The sequence below is a fragment of the Pagrus pagrus genome (assembly GCF_965226575.1).
Source record: "Pagrus pagrus genome assembly, chromosome: 12".
Lineage (NCBI taxonomy): Eukaryota > Metazoa > Chordata > Actinopteri > Spariformes > Sparidae > Pagrus > Pagrus pagrus.
Genome location: NC_140196.1, coordinates 21,632,632 through 21,656,787, shown reverse-complemented (window position 1 = coordinate 21,656,787; position 24,156 = coordinate 21,632,632). Strand labels below are relative to the sequence as shown.

Sequence of the window (24,156 nt, the reverse complement as noted above, 5' to 3'; positions counted from 1 at the left end):
TAGGTACATTTCTGTTTGGCCAGACTATGCAAGCGAGCCCCAGGCCTGACTGACAGAAATTCAGGTGTGACCAGCTGTTAAATAGTTGAGATATTGTGCAATATTAATCAAGCAGCATGTTAAACAGCTCCTTGTTTTGCCTAGCAGACTGTCATTACCACAGAAAACCATCTTTCTGTCTCTCTGTCTGTTTTGGCTATGCAAGACTCTACTTTTATCCTTTCAATCACAAATAAATCAACAATAATATTAGAAACAGAGTGACAACATTGTCAGGTGTGAGCGAGCTACATGACATTTGAATGATATCAACATTAATCCAACATTATCTATTCAGGGTTAAATAGGATGATAGAAATAACCAATGCAGCTGGGTTTGATTTCATTCTCTGTTCATGTGAGTCACGAATGCACCGAAGCTGCCTCGCCAATTTGTGTATTATAAGCCGAGTCTATTTCCTTCGCAAACAAAGAGGACCCACACTCTGCGAATCAATTATTATTTCTATGAAAAACATCTGTGCTTCCTGCCTCCAGTGATTGCATTTCACGAGGAGTAGACACAGCATGTACAGTATATGGACTGATATCCATCAGAGAGGACAGCAGCTGTGTCAGCTCTGCTGTGTGGAACACACATGTAAAGACGATTTGCAAAGATGATTATGTGCAATACAAACTGTATAACACAATGCTTGGTTGAGTCAAGTTGAAGAAATAAGCAGACATTAAAAATTAAAGGCAGGACTGTAAGCTAAAAGTTGGTCTGTGGCAGTCGCTAAAATGTTCCCAGAAACCAACAAAGGCTGGACATGCCGCTATACAAAACATCAAGACAGGTGAGGGGTGTCTGAGCTGTTGCTGATCGACTTGACTTCCTGTTGGATGTCAGCACACGCAGTTCTGCGGCCGGGACATCAACATGATGAGCACGGTCAAGTCAACCCAATGCTAGAATAAATGTTGGCAATGTACGTTTCTGCAAAACACAGATATGTTGAAACATTACATTTTTTTAAAGGTGCAACATATAAGATTTGGCTCATCAAAACAAAGAGGGGCAGCATATTACCAGAGAAATCGCTAATTGCTGCCAACTGTAGCTGCCATTAGATAGTTATTACTGTTAGCCATGGGGGAGTGTTGGTGTTTACACAGCCGAGACAGGCCAGAGCTAGCTTGTTAGCATTGCTAATATCATGCTTTCACCATCTGTTGATCATTATAGTTAATTTTTGAATGTTTTCAAACTAAAATTCTTACATATTACATTTTTAACATTTCTTTAAGTTCAGTTTTAAATCTCATGCTGTGACAATGCTGTCTTTATGCTCTGGTTGGGTTTAGGCACAAAAAACACTTGGTTGGCATTAGGAAAATAACATATTCTGGCTTAAAATACCTGCTTTAGGCACCACAAACACTGGAAATTGTTGTGTAATGTGTTTGTGATATGACACATTTTTTAGAACCGTCAATATGGCATGAAGCATATGGCGCTTACGAATGTGAATCTATCAGTGGTTTGCAGAAACGCTAAGGCGCCAACATTTTTTTCTGGGCTGTCCAAGAGCATGTGTGTAGGAGAGTGCCACAGAAGGGGGGGGGGTACCTCATACCTCAAGTATGTGCAAGATGAGATCCATCAGAAACAGAGAGAGTCCTTAAGGTGGCTGATCAAGATGAGCCATCTGTTAACTGCATATTTCATGAAGAGAGGCTGGTTGCTTGATCAACCCCAGCTAAGTTACCTAGGTATGTGTGTTGTTAAGAGAAATATCCATTACTCCCACATCAGTGACATTGCGCCCATGTGAATCAGAATTTTTGCTATGTCCTAAAACCCACAACACGACACTGAGATGGGCACTCGGTGTCTGTTGAGTTAGAAAAACTGGTACAAACTGCTTTTACTCTGAAGTGTCTGTGTGAGGGAAAGACACTGAGCAGAAAAAAAAGATGAAGGTAAAGATGAAGATGAAGAAAGTGAAAGGCTCAGGGACACCCATTCAATGCTGTTCCAGGACAGCTGTTGCCTGGCAACAGCCAAGGCATCAAAATTATTCTAAAAGACTGCTGAGTCTGGCCTTGAATACTACACAGTGTGGAGCAACATAACACAGCGCATCACAAAATATTATGTTATGTGATACTGTAAGATATAAAGTAGATTGCAATCGTGTTAGCTTCCACTGGCAAACATAACATTCAGTAAAGTGAATCCTCACTGCAACACAAAACAGATGAACGCAACAAGATGTGAAAGAACTGAATAATGCAGCAGAGCAACACTACACATCACCATGGGTGAAAGAAGTATTAAGATCCTCCATTAAAGTGAAAGTGGAAGTTTTACAGTAGTGTTAAAATATGGGAATATCCTGCATGAAATTTAAGTTAAAGTATATAGGTGTTAGCAGCAAAATGGTCATTTGAACACTTATCGAAATGAAACCATGTGAGAAGATGGAGACAAAAATCACTATTTGGAGGCGCTGTTCTGAAAAACATTTGAAATTTGAGCCAGATTACACGAATATTTCAGGCCAAAAAAGTTGAAGGCCACTTGTTTAATCTTTAACAATGTGTTGTATTTTAAAATCTTTTTAAATGGTCCATTGAGTAAAAGTGCAACATGTATTAAGAATAAGAATTGGTCGCCCCACAAATTCATACTCAAAACACATATAGGAGGCTTAAAGATTTTTTTTTTCATTATGCACTTCAAGAAAAAAGTGGAAATGTCGAGAATACTTGACATTTCAAGATTAAAGTCGACCTTTTGAGTCTACATCATACAGTGCATATGACTTCCTCAACAAAATGCCTTGTCGAGACGAATTGGTGAAACTGTACTTCACAATCTGCTTTAGAAATTATTTCTCTTTTAGCTCATAAACACAGTGTAGTTGTCAGTTTTAGGACTTTGAAGAGATTGTGCCGAAAAGCTGCGTCCGTTCAGAAGGAAAAAACACACAAGCTCGTGCTCAAGGATGTGGTAATGGCAACAGATATACTAAAGTACTAAAGTACAAATGCCTCAGAATTGCACTTAAAGGATAAACTCCCCCGAAAATGAAAATGTACTCATATTCTGCTCACCCCCATAGTCGATAGAAAGTCAAGTGAAAAGATATTATTTACACACTTTTTCAAGAGGAAATCTTCACTGTAGTTGCTAAGCTAACAGTGTCTGTGTGCACCCAGTCTAAAGTGGATGTGTGATTTTGGATGCACATTGAGGGTGTAAATATTGTCCTTTTAATCAATTTGGGATCTCTGGGCTTCCAGAGACTTTAATTACAAGCTGTATATTGAGCCTTTTTACATAGTTTTTTACATATTAAAACGAGTCCCCATCTACTTCAGTTGTGAAAGAGAATGTTGCAAAGCTGTTTTGTGGCAAAGCTTCACTCGACTCTCCATCGACACGGGGATAATGATTGAACTCCCTTACTTCCACCACTGCACATCACAATGCAGTGCAAACTGAATTTCAATATTTACAATATTGATGAGGTAGTAATTCAAAATCAGAAATATTTATTTTTTCCATAACTGAATAAACAAGCTGTTCTCAGAGGAAAAGTAGGTCCCCAGAACACTGTTTGAAGCTAGAAAGGTGGCAGGGTCCGCCAAATATAAGACAGTTAGTTTATTTAGTTTGTTTAGGCTTAAAAAAATCAGTCAATGAAGATCTTTCTCTTCTGATTAAAACTTCTTCCCTGAACTGCATAGTGCACCTTTAAACTAGCACAACATGATGCAAGTTCACAACATGGCATTGACTATTATATTAACATACCAATGTTATAATGATATTCCTTGTTATAATGGTTTTTAAGAAAGCATTTTATCATAACTTTCTTACTGGAGTAGCCTGCCATTACAGTAACTATTGCTCTCTTTAATGAGCTACGCGAGCTGCCTTACATTACAGTAGCTACTAACCTTAACTTTACTTCACTAAATCACAAGCAGACAATGTGGAGAACTTTAATTAAAGTAGTGTGCATAACTTCTATTTAAAGAGGCAATCAACTAAAACACATCAGGGAGTCGATGAAAGACAGAGAGCCGGGGGGGTGTGTGGGGTTATAGACTCATTAAACTGGTGAGAGACAGACACATCCATGCTCTCTCTCCCCGGCTGGCTGGAAACCAAATGGATGCGGAGCAGGCAGTAGCGGGAAGACAAGGGAGGGCGTGCGCGCTGGCAGCCATTGGTGAGCGGAAGGATTTGCGTCGTCGGTGCCAAAGCCAATCGATGCGCTCGCGGGGTCGGGAAGGGGAACGAGCGCGAATGGAACAAATGGAAGCTGATAAAAAGGGGGCTCGTGCCGAAACACGGCAGAGAACCCGGACACCGTACCGCGTGCAGCAACCGCATCGGAGCGTGGGGGGACAGCGAAATACCACCGGTAAGACCTCAGACTGGGTTTGACCGTCCTGTGTGAGAAACGACTTAAATATTCCTCAATACGTAGCGAACAAATATAACACGTTTTAATGTTTCTGCATGTTTTACCGACGTCGTCCCGTCTACGTTGTGTAATAACATTAGCATTTTAACGACAGCCTCTAACCCGCGCGACGTTTGAAACTTTTGCCCTTTTAAAGTTTAGCATGCTAATGGACAAAGGTTTTGTTGGCTCAGAGGTTTGCCAAAAAAGAACAAAGAAAAAAAAATGTTTCACGACGCCCAGGTGTCAGGTATCCGTCATTTGAGGCTATTTTTTGAGGAAACAAAAAAGCAACAGCAGTGCACCGAGAGGTCCTTTGATTCAGTCATCTCACGTAGGCTGTGCTCTCCATCCCTATCAGGCATTGTACTGTGAGGGCATCTCTCATCGCTTGTTCAGTTTTTGTCACCATGTGTCTAGTTTTTGAAACACAATGCTAAACGATGATGGTCTGCATACAGCGTACACAGATGTTTAGGTGCACTCTGCATGAAGTATGATCATGAGGTCAAACGAGGTAAAAGCCATTCACATTAGTGTTCTCTCTCTCACTATGGAGGAGGAGGTGTAAAAAAGAGGAGTGAATTATGTTTGAGTTTGGGACAATGAAGATGTGAATGGTGAAGAAGGAAATATTGGCTTAAAATGTGTGATGGAAAGTCTGCTCATTAACACAATGATGGAGGTACTGCTGCTGATAAGGTCTGTAAACCTGAAAGTGTTTTATAGGCTGTTACACGATCAATCAGTGTCCATTTAGCAATGACAAATGAGGTCAACTAAGACTTTTGGAGTGAATTACACGTTAGGCTTTTTATTTCACTCCAGAGGACAAATGAACATATTTCTGTTGTGCCGGTCTGACTGCGGATGATAACAACAGTTTTGCATTCATCATCTCCATTTTAGTGATTGTAGTGCTGAAACTTTAAAATGGTTTGTCAGCTACACATACACAATAGGTCATTTGGATTCTTCCACAGCTCATACTGTACATGAAGTAAGGTAATGTACGGAGAAACCCATTCTTTGCTGCACAAGGGCCCATGCAATATTATGTTTTTGCATAGGTAAAATTAACACAACAATTTTGTGCGTGATGAAATATCAACAACTGTAATGGAGCGGTCATTGTCTTTGGCATTTGTCGAACTGCAGCATTTATAATAAATGCCAGTTTATTGTGATCACAGTTCAAACAATTGGGAGCAGAAACCTGACACATTCTTGACAATTTCCTTACAAATGCTTTATTGCATATGATTGCACTCTTTGTTCTTCTTGAGTTGATCTTGTTAAAGAAAAAAATTAATTACCTATAAACATGTGAGTCTAGTGCAGCACAACCATGAAGCTTCTGCACACAGGTTTGCAAGGAGACATGCAGGTGTGTGTGTGTGTGTGTGTGTGTGTGTGTACGCGTGCGCACGTGTGTGTGTGTGTGTGTGTGTGTGTGTGTGTGTGTGTGTATTGGTCACAGCACCCCGATTAATTTCTGCCTGGTCATGTGGATGGTGTTACCACCACCTGCACATCTCCTCCACTCCTTAAATATTCCAACTCTTATGGAATATATTGTCTGTGGATCTCTGCCATAGGGTCTTCTTCTACCAGCTCATCCCTATAGCTGTTCTAACCTTGCTCCTGCTGACATGAATTGGCTTGAACGTCTGCTGGAATGTGAACATATCAGAAAAATCTTTCCAATCTTGAGACTGGAGTCTGAGGTGCTACCTAGGACTGAACAATATGGCCTTGAATTAATATTGCAATGTGTTGAGGGCTATATTGAAATATATAATATATGTCTAAATATATCAATGTTTTGAAATATCCTGAACAGCACTTGATAAATGCTATGAATGGGTGACAAAATCAAATATCTCAATATGTTTGCAGAGGTCACCAATGGTACTTTCAGAAGAGAGATTTTTGATAAATAATAATAATGTGGATAAAATGACTAAGTGAGTAAAAGCAAGTATTGGACAGGCAAGTATTAGAACAAGTAGAACAATCTCATAAGTTCAGAAAATTGTATAACTTTATTGTTACTGCAGTCTTTAAAACTCTATAAGGAAAAGACAAGACTTAACCCTTATCACAATATAATTATATCCAAAATCTGAGACAATATATCGTCTCATATCACAGTGATGATATATTATCTATATATTCCCCAGCCCCAATGCTACCAGTAGTTTTTTTATGTCTTCCTAGGACTGGGCGATACGGAAAAAATTCTTATCAAGATCATTGTTGTCATATCAGTAGATATAAATCAAATCACTATTTCTGTCAAGCTTAAAGGTTCCTTTTTACTCCTTAGTGAGATGTGCAGATATCATGAGGTTAATTTTGGTTTAAATATTTATTTTCTCTAAGAAGTTGAATTTGACAAATGTACTGTAGAAACATTACACATACACAACCGTATTTCAAATAAATACAATGGGTATATATAATAAACTAAAATCTTAATTCTGATTTTGCAATAAAGTAGGCTATTGCATTTGTGATATCACTGTGTCTCTTAATTTTTTTGTCGTATGGCATGGCGCTGGAGAAAGAGGACACCATGGTCTGTTGTTGCGCAGGTATCACACTGGTTGTTTTAGGGGGATCACCAGCATTTGCTTGGGTCTGGGACTGTAAAGTCTTGCATTGTGCGTGCTCTAGAGGATGGCACTGCTTCAGATGGTAAAAGATTACTGGTATTACCTGACTTTGTGGGGACATGTTTCGATACAGTTTGCAGTGCACACTACTCTGCTTCTTGTCAGACTTTAAATAGCCAGAATAATTCCACACTACCCAATTCGTTGGCCCCATCTTTTCAACAAAGTCCTTGTCTTTTAAATCTTGGGCCCTTGTCCGTTGGTTCGTCTTCTTCGTTAACGGTGTTGCTTGAGTTAACATTTTCTGTCTTCATTTTCTCTTTTACCTCGCTCCCACTCCTGATGTACTGATGTGCACGACTGCAGTAGCCCAAACATTAGCACATTAGCACGTGTGGTGCTGCCGGCTGCTTCTCCTACGCTTTGTGCGTCAGTCTAATCTGACGTGGCTGTAACTCTATTCCAACCACATGGCTGGTTCGGCACGGTGCTATTCTCATTATCATTGGCTGTTCGTGTTGTCTGTCAAAACATGGATGGAATGAGTTCTATCGACGTTATCGACCATGTCTTATATTTCTATTAGGGATGTCACGATTCTCCAAATCCTCGATTTGATTTTTGATTTTAAGGTGATGATTCAATTCGATTCTTGATCTTCTTCTTCTTTTTTTTCTTTTAGCACAGATGGCTATGCCATTTTTAGACTAGTCTAGCTGAGGATTGTTTTATGCCATAATAACTCAATACACGTCATTTTTTTTCTTCTCACTTCAGAAGATGGTCGATGTGGTGTTATGAGTGATATAATCTCCATTATTTATTTGCAGTATAAGACACTAAGGCCTTATTGTCAAATTTAAATCATTTATTAACAATATAAATGTAACAATAACTTGTTTCACCAGTCAATTAGAATCTAACTGTAAACAAAAGAAGAGAAGTCATTGAGGGTACCTGCCATCTGTTTTTCTCTCTTTTGTAACTGCAGTGTGCACTCTTCACAGCAGATGTCATTCAATTTCACAACAAAACATCCAATATGCGGTGACATATATTTGTTGTGTTGCCTGTCGACACATATGCTACACGCGCATAATAAGCAGACGGTTGTGTGGTGAAACACCGCAGAATTAAAATGAGACATGTAGTCTAAAACCAATTATTAATGTAAGCATTACAAAATGTTCAAATTATCGTACATTATAACATTTTAGGCATTATTGAGGGTAAATTATCGTACAAATACTGTAAATATCGTACATATGGAAACATTGAAGCAGAGTAACAGCACTACTTTAGGTGCCCTCCTCAGGAAGAGCTCTTATGAAAATTTCATGTAGTCCCTCCAAAGTTGATATTAGAGTCCGCCCCTGATCCATAGAGTATTTTCCCTCATTTACAAATAGTTTTTCCAGAGCTGTGCAATGTCTTTCATCACACATAAACTCTTCTACTATGTCACAGTAGTGACATTTTACTCGCATGACATACTGTCATGTTGCACTTTGGAATATCAGAAGTGCACTTCCCTTTAAGCCCAGTTCATAGCATTCTGTAATGTGCCCGGTCATGTGGTGTGAACTCTGGCCACTGTCCTTTTATTCTCAGTCAGGGCTGAAACAACAGGCCACATACATCCAGCTCCTTGTTAAAAAGACTGGCTGCCAGACTGATGACTCACTCAGTGGCTGCTTGGTGGCTTTACTTGTGGTGTGGCTACTATACTGCCTATTCTGTTGAACATTGATGTTTCTCCTCCAGCTGATGAATAGGCTACATGCTGTGTCTGTGCTCGGCATTAATCTTAGCAGACTGGGTGTTTGTGATTGTAAAAACAGAAAACATTGTGTGCTTGTGTGTGAATGCGTGTGTGTGGTTTTATTTGTTGGATGGCAATCTGAGCTGTGATTGTGATAACAGTCATGTGTTTAGTGGACCACAGCAATTGTGCTAGATTCCTGATGTCAAGAGCAGGAAGGCAGCAGCTTTTACACTTCACTTTCACACTTTTCCTACTGTGACCTATCAGAAGCATTTTTACAATTCATCATGTATAAATATGTTATGATACATCTATGCATATGTGTGTATGTTGCCCCTAAAAGATTGTGATATAGTCAGGGGTCCTTCTTGCTGATTAATCACAAAGTTTCAGCTCGACAAAATATTGTCCGTTTTTTGCTGTGATATGTGATCTGTAATCCATCCACTGTTTGTCTTTCAGGCTGACAGTCTGCTGACGTGAATTCCCGCCCATCCACTTGCCACTGGCTCAAGGAGAAGAGCTTCAGCTGTAAGTACAGCTTTTTATGTCTGGGTGGGAATATTGTGGTCAGAATCGGTTTTCTACTGCAAGCCTTATCGCTGACTAAGCAGTGTATAAGATTTCTTCATTGGTTTTCAAGCAGAAGAGATTAGTTTTCTCTGTATTCTGGAGCTACAGGCTGACAGATTTACAGTAAGTCTACAGTAAAGTACATTAGACAGTATAAAGGATTATCCTTTCTTGAATTTGCACCACTTGACCACTTTCACATTGCATTTGTCCGAATGATTGTAAAGCTGAAGCGATTAATCAGTTATTTGATTGACAACTATTTTGATCATCAAAAGGGGTGCTATGATTCTCCAAATCCATTTGAATTGACTTGATCATGATTTGATTCATTTTCATTTCTTCTTTACAAAGATAGGCTTATTTTACACACAAAAAATGCCACCCTTTGTGGAATCAACAATAAACAACAAAAGACAGAAATTTAGTTTGTTACAGAGTTCAGTTTCTCATATCTGTTTTCAGTAAACCCTCTTTCAAAACAAATCAATTGAGGATATCTGAAAATAAACCCAACATCACTGACACTGTTAATCAGTTTATCGTCTTCATGCACACAAGATAAGTATCTGGAAGCGCAGCTGCAGGCTACCAGTAGCTTACTGGTAGCCTGCAGCTGTGCTTCCAGACTCTTACCTGTGTCATCTTTGAAGGGGTTTTTTTTTTTTTTTTCCTTCAGATCCACGCAGGCACAAGAAAATTTATAATATTGAAACAATAAAATTATTTGTCAGTTTTTTTGACTTAACTGTGATTGTTCCAGTTTCCTATGTCTCAAATGAAAGAAAACTGAATATCTTTGGGTTTTTGAATGTTGGCTGGACAAATCAAGCAATTTGAATGTGTCACTTTGTGTTATGGAAAGTGTGACTGGCCTTTTTTCCACTGTTTTATAGACTCAACATTTAATTGAATAATACAAGAAATAAGTGAGATTGTTAATAATTGTTCATTTTTAATCTTTTAACCCTTAGTTATACAGGGTGGTGCAATGAAAGTAGTTGACTTTCATGGGTGTCCTGTGTACACAGCACAGTAACAACAAACCAAAAATTCATACATAAGCAATAAGTAATACATATACAATATAAACAAACCACACCACAAAAAGTCAAAGAAAAAACATACACTTACACTCTTCCAAGCCAGCAAAGTTGCAGCCCTAATATAGATGTTGATATAGATACAAGTGGTAAGAAAGTGGTAGGTGTATGATGTGTGGGTCTATTGTGCTGCAGAGCAGGATATACTGTAGCCACCCTGTGTATAAAGGAGCAGGTGGATTAAATCGATTTGCTCACTTCCACCTCCAGCACAGGTCAAAGCTGCGCACTGATTCATTTCTGTCATCTGAAGAATTCACAGCCATGTTGACATGGAGGTTGCCAACTGGTGACACTCACCAAAGGCCCTCTCTGTGCCCCAGATCCTGCTGACTCTGCCAAGCCTTCTGTTGCCTCCTGACTCTCCAAGTCATTTGTTATGATTCACTCTCAAAGCTTTAATCCATGCGGCTGGCAATGGAAAGTTATGTCTAATGAACGGATAACTGATGAAGTGCTGACACACGCAGTGCTTCAATCTAAATACCTGAATGGATGTTGGATAGGGTGACTTGATGACGATTGGGTAATTAGTGCTTGTGTGTGTGGGTGTTTGAATTTGACAGATCTTAATTACTGGGCTTCGAATGCTGACTCATCCACAGTCAACCAATTATTTCTCTTCTTTTTCTCTTAGAATGCTTTGATAGGTGTCTGGCTTACCACAGTTGCACTGCACTAAAAGCTCCTGATGAATTAAGCATTTATTCACCTCCTCTATGTGATCACAAGAAAGAACAAAGGATAGTATGTGTGAGGAACACTGAATACAAGAAAAGGAACACATTGTGCTAAGCATTAGTAGAGTTGTACACCATTATAACATGACAGAGATGTAGTTAATGTAAAGCAGGTATACTAGCACAAAATAGGATTTCATCAATTGTTATATTTGTTTCCTACTTTTCAAACCAAATAAGGCAGAAATCAGTCTGCTCCTCCTTGTTTCTGCAGTGTCTGATTGAGTGAGCGAATTTCTCATGACTTGAAGAGGAATATATGCAATCCCAACATGACCAACACATGGTGTGACAGAAGAACAATCCTAAAATGGTCTTGTGACATGTGGCTCAGTGGCAGCAGGCTCACAGAGTCTGGCCTGTTCAGCCACTCTCTTTTTAAGCCTGTACAGTAGGGCAGTGGGTTCCCTGCATGTGGCCTCCACAGTGACGTCGTCTTTCAGCCGCCACACATTGGCGTGTTGTTCCTCTCCCACCTCAACAAACTCCTCTCAGCCCTCACTCATCTCAAAAGTTCATTTCTGCTGGAATCTGCTTCATTGCACTGAATGCAAATGCAAACAGCAAAGTTTCCACTGTGGCTTGGTTTGGATTTTTCAGTGACAAGTAATCCAAGTTGACAAGTGTTGATTGGCTTTTTTTAAAATTCATATGGGTGAGTGTTAAAAATAATGTAAAGGTGTTGAATGATGTTTGATAGGTGTCTACTTGCATTACATGTTAGAAGACATTGTATTGACATTTACATCTTTAGACTTTAATGAACATTGACAACTTTGCTTTACAATAGCACTTTATTTTGACCTCCATGTATAACACTATATTCAAACATGGTTAATAACGCACTAGAAGATAGTTGTAAGCCGGCAGAAGGTGAGTTGTAAGTCTTTATTTTTGTACAGTCTTTGTCAATAATTACAACTTTTCAAGACAAATGATATAAACTGTGATTACCACAGTATATTAGTATAGGATAAAGTGTCATTTATTATCTGTTTATACATCCGCCTTTACCTGTGGGTACCCACAGGAGGAGTTAAAGTGACAAATACATTGTTAAACACTTACACCTGTTTACAACTTCATTAGTCAACCATTTATAAATGTTTATATTGTGCTTATATTGAAAATTGAAAAAGCGGGGTTAAGCTAAATTGTGACCTCACAGCATGTTGTAGATACAGTGATTTCAGCCCAACCTAATAATAAATGCTTTGCAGACCTATCACCTTCTCCCCTGACAGGTGATACTGTAAGAAGAGAAGTAACTTGAAGGAAATAAGGTATTGATTTTGTGCTCTGCAACTGAAACCCCCTGTCTAAAAGCAGGACATTTTCTCAATTTAATAGATTAATTATTAGGTGTATCAAAGGTCAGAAAAAGGTAAAACATATTCATTACAATTCCCCATGCAGAGCCAAGGTGACATCTACCAAGTGCCTCTTTTGGCCCAAACTAAACCAACCAACCAAACTATTTTGAAAATAGATTGACCTTTTGACCATCAACTAATTATTAAACTAAATATTTTAGCTCTTTTTAAATGGAGATGAGCTCCGGTGGAGCTATATACATGGTCCTATATTACCTATATTACATGGTCGTAATCTAACTTTTTCTGTTCCTCTCTATGAAACAAGTATTGATAACTGTAGACTAAGTCATTTCAATAAGCTATAATATAGATATAATTCTGTGGTTATTATTACTCTCTGACTTATTCAGTGAGTGTAAGGGCACCGGCATGAAGTGCAACAACTGCTTTGTGTGCTGGACATGCCCACACAAACAGTGTGGGAAGGAGGGATAAGATTAGAAAAGCCCTTAAACTTACTGCAGCCTTCCAGCAAGTATTTACAGTTCATAACCTTATACAGTGTATTCATACAAAATTAACCACTTAACAAGACTGGCCAAATATCGATTGGTGGTCTACTCTGTGTGAATTGCATTAAGATGGATGTGTCTAAGAGGGTAGTCGCATTAAAAGGATTTAGAGACGTTTAATACAAAATGTCTGCTCATTATAAACTGGGCAGAGTGTTTGTGTTGTATATGGGAATCAGTGAATGTCACAGCTAATCTATTATATGTAATATTGTATAGTTTAAGTCTGTCAGCCCAGCTTATAAGTCATGTCCATGTAGATATTACAGTAATAAGAAAAACATAGAGTACATGAAAAGTTGTTTTTTATCCTGGGTTACATTGTTTTCATTTAAATGTAACCCAGTTGGTAATCCATTGCTTCAGTTGTTGGTATATGATTTCAGCCAGTCAAAAAATGGTCCAGGAGGGATGCAGTGTTTTGCTGGTGTGATTTGCATTATGAACAATAACATATTAGTTTGTATCCTCTTGGCCATTCATCTAATGTTTGTTTTTGTTGCCTGCAGCTGCTACATCTAAAAATAACTTTGTTTTCATAGATTATATTGCTAACAAATGAAACAAAAGGCTGAACACAACATTGTCAAGTACAGTAAGTACTATACTTTAATATTAACAATAATATAATACTAACAATACAAGTACTGTTTTTCATCTCACTAGCTCTGTTATAATTAAAGTGCCCTGTGGCAGTGTGATTAAAAAGAAGACCTTGAGTTTAAAGACTTTGTGCTTCAGACAACACATTCTGTGAGCCAAACAAGCCAAGGCCGAGCTTATTAATCTTTTTCCACGTCCTTTTTTGCTTTTATTTACTTCTGGGGTTTGTCAGTGGTGACTTTTGAAAGATTAGACGTGAAAAATAAACAATAAAATGTTTAAATGCTTTTTAATGCTATCGGTAAAATGTTTCCAGTGTAGATGCAGTGTGATGAAATACTGAGATCTTGTCTTTGAACTGAATATAGAGTGTTGTGGCGACTTTGGTCGATTCCCCAGTGAGGTGCATTTCAGTTCAAAGCAGTTCTTTCAGTGAGAACCACAGCTATTATTTTCAAGGGCAGAAGGAGAACTGATTCTTAGATACAGTATACAGTATTTCTGAGGTGATAAAACAAGATTGCATAATCTCTTTTATTTGGTCATTAAAGTTTAGCTCAGTGTCAGGCCTCAAAGCCTGTTCATGAAAATTTTAATTTGGAGAAGGGTCAGAGTGTTTCAGAGTATATCTGTGGACACTGTATATCAGTGAGCAATTGTTTAAATTGTTATAGTTCCTGAGGTGTAAATAAAGTGGGTGTGGTGTTGTCTAGATTGAATAAATGTGGGCTGGCCCATTAGACAAGCTGGACCTGCTGCTGTGCAGTCAACAGCTGTCGTGTCTTGTGACCAGTGCTGTTCACTTCTCCTTTTCGCACTCACAAGTTGATGAGTGTGTGAAGGCTTACATTAAAATACACATACATTTTCCACTGAATGGATCAAGGCTGGGTAAGTAGAGCTGATTTGACGTTTGTTCTTAATGATTCCTTAATTTACAGTAAATCTGACTTCTTCTGCCTGTTAAGAAGTGACCACTGTAAAGTTAATCCTGAAACCCATAATTGTGGTGGCACACAGTTGGCTTTGAAAGCTCTCATTGTTGGACTACAGAGTAATTTAACGTAATATTAACGCAGTTCCACGCATGGTTTCTTGAGCCTCCTTTGTTATGGTGCTACAAAAGCTACCTTTGTGTGGGTGTCCAGCGGTTTAAAACGTATGACGGCTACTGACTCACCCTCCACAGATCTCCATTGTGCTTGGAAGCTGTGAGACATAGGTTGACTGGTCAGATGGGAACATTCTCAGTCTTGCTGACCGCTTACGTAAAATGTGACAAAAGTGCTAACATTGGTTGTAATGATTGCGTTGTGAGTCTCATTCAAATTACATGCTCTCAGAGCATTGAAATTGTGTTGGGTACCAAAGCAGATACCCTTTATATCCATTTATCCATCCATAGTCTATACTAATTTATTCTTGGTGGTGAGGGGCTGATGTCTCTTCCAGGATACACAGGAGGCAAGGAAAGGATCTGAACAGGCCACTTGTCTATCACATGAGCCCAGTCACACTTAAATTCACACCTTCGGCCAATTCAGAGCCTCTAGTACACTTACTGGACATGTCTTGGGACTGTGGAAGGAAACCATAGCACCAGAGAGAAACTGCACCAGACACAAAACTACTAAACACACTGAACAATCTGATAAATTAGTTGATTCTGCTTTTGAATTATTAATTAATTATTTGGTCTATTAAATGTCAGAAAAAAGTGTAGACTAATAAAGCCATAATAATTGCCCAGAGCTCAAGGTGGTGTCTTCAAATAGATTGTTTTGGAACCAATTAATGTTTCAGAATTATGCTTGATAATTGAATCGACTGATAACCAATTGTTCCTAATTAATCTTTTTTCAATCCACTCAAAAATGAATTATTAAATCAGCGCCAGCTCATACCTTTCACTGCTTTTCTTCCTTCTCAAACTTTATTGACAGCAGTAAAATTGAAACAACAGTAACTTATACACAGGTTTAAAGAACAGGAGGAAGCATTATACCAGGGAAGTCAGTTGACATGAGAAAATAGATGATAAGGAAAGGCAAACATTACAACAATATATAATCTGTCAGCCCAATTTACCAGTTTTATAGCAGGCCAAAAAAACTCACATTTTTGTTTTTTTTCACTCTAATTCTATTTTAAAAACAACACAGGAGCCGCATGAGGAAGAAACTTGTTGCTAATGATGTTTAGTCAACAAGAATTATTGACACCAAAGTGGTACCGAATGACATCGCACCAACTAGGTACACTTACAAGCTTGTACAAACAATGGTATAAGTAAGTGTACAATAATTAGGAGGTTGTATCACAATCAGTGCATTTACAGAGGGGATGTAGAGCCAGATAACATCTCTTTCTTCCTGTTTCACTGCAGAGCGTGTGTGAATGTCAGTAGACAGGAGAGGTAGAGCCAGGGCAGAGTGTCCACTAGTTAATCGATCGCAGATGGCATTGTTTTCTTGGATGGATAAAAAGCAATTAAACTAAAAACTGCTGAAATGGCTGGCCAAATATACTTTGGGGGGCACTTAATATACATGGGTGGCCCACTCAAGTAAAATCTGTGTGTGGAAACACTGGGTAAATATCAATTAGGAATAGGGTAAAGTTTAGTTTTCTGTTGGTACCACCATACGCTGCTGTATCATGTGTTCTTTGGGAAAATGATGCAGATTACTAATTTGCGGTGGAGCCTTTTCTCTCCGGAGACAACATGCTGTACTGTACTGTAGAAATACAGCAACAACCTTAATAGCAAAGTCCGTCAATGGCCTTTTCCTTGTCCTTGAGTTGAACTCAGGAAAAAACGTCAGCTTTGCTTTGTTTTGTTTTCTGTTATGGTGATGATATACACCCACAACAATGATCCCTGGAGTTCTCTTCAAGAATCCAAGCCAAATCCTTACAATCACTATGTCGAGTGCTTCCTCATGACCAGGCATTCTGCTGCCCACTTCACATCAACAACCAATTATTTGTAGAGGTACAGGCAGCCACCATGGGGATGACCTAATGCTGGGGTACAGAGACAAGAGGTCACTTGAAGCTTGTTTCTCTCCAAAGTAGAGACGGGGCGCATTTTCAATCCAGTGTCTTTTGTCCAATGATCTTTGTTTTAGTAGTCTCTTGAGATTTAGGTTTAACTGCTCTTCAGAGTTTCAGGCTCATGCATTCCCTGGATGCACTGACAGAGCCCTGACCTTTTCACTGAAGTGCTGATGGCAAGGAAAAAGCCTTCATCGCAAATGAGTTTGCAGCAATTATTTTAATTTCATTTTCTTTAATAGGCTTACTGAAAGGATCATTTTTTTTCTCGGGAAATAATTCTGTATAATAGTGAGGGTTTTTTGTGGACAGGCGTGGGATATAAAATGTCATGTCTCGATTATTCATCCTGGCCAAAATAATTGTGATTATCAATAATATCCCCATAATCATCAACAAATGCTTAAAAGTCTTAAAATGGCACTACTGGAATCACTTTATCTTATATTTTGTTAAGAAACAAATTTTTTTGTTGCATTAGATCTTTATTAGGGAACATCCTTCTCAATAACAAAAAACAAACTTCTTGGTGAATAGAGGTGGTCACAGAGATTGGAGTGCAAATTGGAGGTGTTGGTTTGTAGGGAAGAACAACTTCCATTCTGCAGGTGGGCACCTCATCTCCCTGTTCGTTAGTTTGGAATCCATAATATTTTTTACACATCCAATTTAACTCGAGATACAATGGTCAGGCCAAGCTTTCAGCTACTGTGACAGGCTTAGGATTTTGTAAAGGAAATATGCAGGATCCCCCTCGTAGCAATTCAAAATAAATCTGAAAATCAATATAGGACCTTACGTTATTGAGCTATACAGCATTTTTAACACACTAATGTGAGGATATAAACGATTATTCCGATTCACCATTATCTAGATAATGGATAATCACCATGATCAACTTACCCTGAGTGCTTATATCACATTATGTGAAATAATCTTGTATTTGTTCCATCTTTACTTGTAGGTTATGAGCTTCAAATGGGATCACAGATGTGTCTTTCAAAGTGCTAAACCATGCGAGTCAATTATCTCTTATAAAAGTATTCCAAACATTTAATATAAAATTTATCAAAACACTGACAGAAGATTATATGTGCAGTGCAATATAAGTTGTATCAGTACTACAAATTGGATTTCCAGACTGTATACTATAAATTGAGAGAATGACAGAATAGTGGTGCACTGTTGTTAAAATGATTTGTTGATTAATGGATTAATCAATTGATGGAAAACAATGTGACTAAAATGCCAAATCTGGTTCCAGTTAACTTGAACACAAAGATTTTATAATGTCTCTGTTTTATGTCAATGAATTAAAATAAGCTGGGATAAACAAGCAATTTGAAGATTTCACCTTGGGCTCTGAGAAAGTGTGATGGCCATTTTTCTTTTACTGTTGTCTGACACTTTATAGACAAAACAATTAATTGATTGAGTCAGCAGGTTAATGGTTAATGATTTCCTTTAGCTGCAGCCCCATAGAAAAGCACATGTGCACTCATGATTAAACTCTAAGATGGCAGTGTAACCAATTAGTAATGCAAAAATATGCAAGGGTACAAATGATATGAATGGGTTAATACAGAGGCATGGTTCAGTCAGTGTTACTCACTTATTTCACTATGGACCTGTAACTGTGGCTTTAAAATTCCATCTAATGGGGAGTGTGTGTCCTTGGCGATGATAATTGGGAGATAGAAAATACTATTTCATAGAAAACTTTGTGAGCAAAAGTCCCAGATGTATTTCTATCCAACAGTAAACCACAGAGGTTTTGGAGCACTGTTTAAATGCGCTGTGTTTCCTGGAACTGTGATGTTTCCCTCGCACTAGTCAAGTCCTTGGAGATTCCCCAAACTTAGAAAAATAACTTTTGAAGCACAGAAACAAACCGTTAAATAGTGTATGCCAGTTGAATTCGTAATAAGTGGTCTGACAACTCCCCTAACTGCTCGTTACGAAAAATAACTCGGCTACACAGTTGGGGTTTATTGATCCTTTTGGGGTATGGTGTACAGAGTGCAAGTGCTCCTTAAAGACATGCTGACCTTTCTGGACCCTTCTTCTGATGACTTGTGCTTCCAGTCTTAAAGTTTTAAAATTGTAGATTCACCCCTATCGTATGACCTTTTACTGGTAGCCTTCTTCACTGCTTGTTTGGAAAGGTAGTTCTCAGCTTTGGGGTCCATTCATCCAATGATAATTTGTATCAGCCTGACCTTTTACAAAAGGACACCAGACAAAGATTTTTTTTTTTTTTTTTTTTTTGAGTATTCAAGTGTCCAGTAAAGATAATATTATGATAATGATATGCTCTTCAGGACGATGACATTTTCTGATGGCAAGAAAAATATTGGAGTGGATCATAGTTTATGCACTTTAATTTAATTTAACTGTAGGATGGTTTTGAGAAGCTAAATGGTTTTAATCTGCACAAGCTATAATTATGTTGTCTTGACCAGTTTGCTTGAATTTACCTTTTCCAGCCATGCTAGCAGCATGGGTTTAGCACTGCTGGTCACCACTTTGGTCAAGACTACTGACTATGATGGACCCCTAATTTTAGTCTAACGCCACCATTAGATTGACATTTTGTGTAAAGTGAGTAAAAGTCTCAACAATAAGATACCAAGAAATTTTCTACAGATGTTCAAGGTTCATAGAAGATGCATTCTAATGATCCTCTGACTTTGGACACAGTGCCATTATCAGATCAGAATTTTAACATGCCCAGTACTCCAATTGGTGATGAAATAATTGCATAACTAAAGACATTCCCATCAGCATCAGCTGTATTTTATATTTATCCAGATCCACACCAAAAGTTACTGGGGTCTGTTCTCGGCCAAGACCCATTCTCCATCCAACTTTTTGGGAAATCTGTGCAGTAGTTTTTGTGTAATACTGCTGATCAACCAACAAACAAACATCATCAACATCATTATTTTTCTTTGGTTGCACCAGAGCACAGGAGATTCAGTGGTTATTTTTTAGACAATGGAGATAATTTTCACAATTTCTTGTTGCATGTGATTTAAATGAAGAAAACATGTATTTCCACCCGTTTACAATAATTGACATAATGTGTAAAGAAATTTGGATGTAATGTATTATTGGGTCCACTCAAATTATCTGCCGGTGCCTAAATGAAAAAGTTAGGGGCACCAGTGCAACCAGTATGAAATATTGAGCCTGGATACAATTACCGTGCATGCTGAAAATTAGAAGCATTTACAGTACTTTAGTACTAGAACACTAAATTGACTTTGAGAACGACTTTGACTGATATTCACTAAAATAGTCCAGTCTACTAGTCATACTATGTACAGAATGATGAGTTGTAGTATGTGTTTAATTAAAGGAGCAGAAAAATGTTGGTGTCAGATTATGACATTTCATGTGTAAAAAATATTACTTAGAATATTTTATTGGCTGATTCTGCATTAACCTTTTCTATCTACAGTACTTTTTCAGTGATCAACCTGAAACCTCTGTATCAGGATGTCAGAAGAATTTGAATAGTGTTCTTGTGAACCTATAATGGAAATATCGATGCATCCTCATACATTATTGAAAAAAAAACCTCTAGCTGAGATTTGAACCAGCTGCTGAAGAGTTTTCTTGCAAATGCTGTAAATGTTAATATGTGATCTGCTGTCATTTTACCACTCATGTCATTTTTTCCCACACTAACTGAGGACAGCAGGGAGCCACACATAGATGTTTGTCTGGAAAGCTACATACAAAATTGTGTTGTTTGTGCAGCTGAGAAATTCTCTTTTCATGCCTCTTGACTTGGCAGGAGCTGGAAAGCATCAACAACAGCCTCCCTCAATAACAGTCCTACTTTGACTTTAACACAAGGACACAGTGTCTGCCAAATGAGGGGTAATATGGGGGCAACACGGGGGGGGGAATCAATAGCGACATGGAAAATATCGATTTATTTCTGTCGCATTGGTTAGTCACTCATGTCTGCCTGTTGGTGCTTTTCCACCCGCTGTGGTCATTCTATAATTGATGAGTGTACAGTCAGTGCATTCAGAAGAGGCTGACAGGCGGGTCTAAAAGACCTCCAGGCACAGACACTGTGCTCTGCTCTTTTTTCATGGAATCATTCATGGAGTGTGTTTTATGCAGTAATACACACCATGGTCAAAGGAGCACTGTTTTTGTTTGTGCATTTTTCAGAGCATTTTTTCAATCACATTTAACATCACTGTTGCCCACAAGACTTTACAACTTGATTTTTATACCAACTGAACTATGTTAAGAACTGAAAGCTGGCATCTAGTAAGAGCTATTTACGTCCTTTTGAATTTGGATCTTTCAGTGTTCTAGATTCAAATCAAAATGTTTCCAATTCATTTTGAGTTAAGGTTTTTGTGTAGATGCCATTGAAAATGTAAGGCTTTCTCTGTTAAATGAAGAAAAGAGTCCACATTAGGTCTACAGTAAGGCTCTGTCACTCACAAAAAGCACATTGGCGCTTTGAGTTAAATGCTAACATCAGCATGCAAACACACTCAAAATTTCAATTCTAGCATGCTGATTTTTAACATGTATAAGATTACCACATTCACCATCTTAGTTTGTTGCCTTAGCATGTATGGAGCTAAATCAGGGTCAAATGTTTTGTACTTGGAAAATGTAAAATTTGAAACTGAAATTTCACGTTTTGATCTTGAATTTTGAAAAATACATCAACGTATTCAAAATAAAAATTAATTTACAAAAAGTTTTTTCAGGTTAAAAATAATTATGATCTTTTCAGATTCAGATCCTAGTTTTTTTTATAGTTTCAAATCTTTTTTTCAGTTTCAAATCTTTTTTTCAGTTTCAGATCTTTCTTTTTCAGTTTCAGACTTTTGACCCTGATCTAGCGTGGGGGGCGTGGCATCAACTGAGAGGGGTGTGAAATCATGACAGACAGCTTAACCAAAAGGCTACAGACCTTCCCCTATCATGTTGCCTTCAGGGAACATAGGATCTAAAACGATTTGGCTACGCCACATGATTGGCAGTGAAAAAACTGCTGTCAGTGACAAACTTCCATTTGCACACCATGCACGAATATCCTGCATGGCTAAAACTGTTTAAATTTCCAAGGCTGTTTAGATGTGAGATGTGGAAGCTGTTTTAGACAGTACTGAGGACCAACTGTATTACAGGAGCGACAAAATCACGCCAGATTGTGCACACTTTAAGTACTGAAATGTCTGATTTCCACGTAGCACTGTGAATGCCTCGCAGTGTCCACTGGCGATGGCGTTTGTTTCTGACATCTTTGGTCCAGCAGGTGAGCCAGCAGAACCGCACGCCGGTTCAAAGTTCAAGATCAAAACTTGAAATTTCAGTTTCAAATTTTACTTTTTCCAAGTACAAAACATTTGACCCAGATTTAGCTCCATAAGCATGCTGAAATTTGCTAGATAGCACTTAGCAAGTGCAGCTGAGGCTGATGGAAATGTTATGAATTTAATTTGGTCATAAACCAAAGATTTGGACAATTTCGAACTTTGAGGGTCCCTCAAATGTGTATATGATTTGTAACAGAGGCAGGGTATTTTACAGTTTAAGATTAAATGTAATTATCTCAAATACCACCAGTGCCTTACTGGGAAATGAATTATTACACAGTATAAAACCTCAATAAAAAAAAAGAAGAAAAAACATATCGGTGCATATCGGACTCAATATTCACTGATACCAATATGTCTGTGATAGGCGGATATCAGCCGATAACAGCCAACCAATGTAACGGTTGGCTGAAAATCTTTCTAAAAGTAACAGCTTCAAGTGTTGTATTGTCATTGACACCAAATCTTTAACAAAATGTGTTTTGAACTAGGGATGTTAATGATTATGATTATTATGATTATTCGATTAATTGCTGTAAAGAAGTTAACCGATTTTTTAAAAAGTATTAACCGTCAATCAAAGATGGGGACAATGCATCAAAAGTATCTTGTTACAGGTTACAACAAGAGGAGGGTATTTATAAAGGTCCAAGCCTTACAGTTCTGTTGTATACTTTCTTCAGCCAGTGTCTCTTTCAAAGTGCCTTTGCTGCCTTCAGAGTGTGTTTTACTACAGTATGAATGTCTACCTGTACAAACTTGTAACTGCTGAGCTAGGTAATCCATCACAGTCCATGTAATGTCTGCGTTTTTGTCAAAGTTATGTAATGCAAACGCAGTGTGGGCTTGTGTCAAATTACTGCACACTGAACTGCAACACCAAGACAGAACAATAACGCAAGTCTGACATGAAATTGCAGACATGATGTTCACCTTGAGGGAGGCAGCATAACTTTTTTGAACTTACCATTGCCCCCACCCTCCTCTCTGCTTCCCATGTGCAGGCAAGCTGGTGAGGCTGCCCAGAGCAGGAGAAGCAGGAAAGAACTGCGTTGTCGGAGAGAGCATCAGAGAGAGAGAGAGAGAGAGAGAGAGAGAGTCTGGCGGAGCATCCCTCAGGATGAAGAAAAGCAGTAGTGCACAGGGAGTTACACCAGGCGATGTAAGTATTGATTTTTCCACTCTCCATCTGTGCAACCATGAATCCATCCATGCATTCATTACACAGCCACTCGTGATTTCTTTTTATCTGACATTCCGCATCTCGCCTCTAAAGTTTACAGCCTGATTCTGCAGTTTGCACAGTTACTGTAAATTTTATAACGTTTGCCTCCCGAACACAATACAGTGAGCTCTTGTGGGAATACATTGAGGCAGCAAGGTGCAGTATGTCTGTGCGGTGGTCGGTGACTCATGAACAGATGACTGTACTGTACACAACAGACCGCTATCCGGCAGGACACACTGCAGAGAGCGAGATGGTGTGTGTGTGTTTTGGAACAGAGACGTGGGGTGGAGAACAGTGTGTTGTATGTATGTATGTGTGTGTGTGTGTGTGTGTGTGTGTGTGTGTGTGTGTGTGTGTGTGTGTGTGTGTGTGTGTGTAAGTGAGAGTTAGGATGATGATGTAGACAAAGAGTTGAGGAGTGATGCATAGTTTAGGAGAAGGAAGCAGAGAGCGGGAAGAAGAGGAGAGGTGTTAGAAGACAGTTCACAGCAGGAGACACTAAGGGCATTGACTGAATGGAAACATGAGAGGAGGAAGGACAGATCTGACAGGGAGGCCCATCTGTTTCTCCTCCAGGCCACCGGTGTTTATGACTGGGCAGGCAGGCCATATCATTTACCTTGACATTGTCCAACAGGAGCTCAGAGGCCAAGCTACATCCTGGATGATGAAAGTTTTCCTGCTGTGACTGGCCTCCATCCTCCTCTAATCCCCCCAGACTTCATTACTGGATAGTTAGTGACAATTTGTGGTAATGC

The 24,156-nt window shown here is 38.6% G+C and overlaps 1 protein-coding gene across 1 annotated transcript in view; it reads left to right on the top strand.

The window, feature by feature from the left end:
* The first annotated feature begins 4,240 nt into the window (after positions 1-4,240).
* The window catches only part of LOC311266916 (3',5'-cyclic-AMP phosphodiesterase 4B-like), a 56,691-nt gene continuing 36,775 nt past the window's right edge, over positions 4,241-24,156 (top strand). The window contains exons 1-3 of the mRNA XM_084369601.1: positions 4,241-4,421; positions 9,309-9,377; positions 23,175-23,332. Coding sequence (XP_084225727.1) covers positions 23,291-23,332 — 42 coding nt within the window. The 5' untranslated portion in view covers positions 4,241-4,421; positions 9,309-9,377; positions 23,175-23,290. The remainder of the gene's footprint in view (positions 4,422-9,308; positions 9,378-23,174; positions 23,333-24,156) is intronic.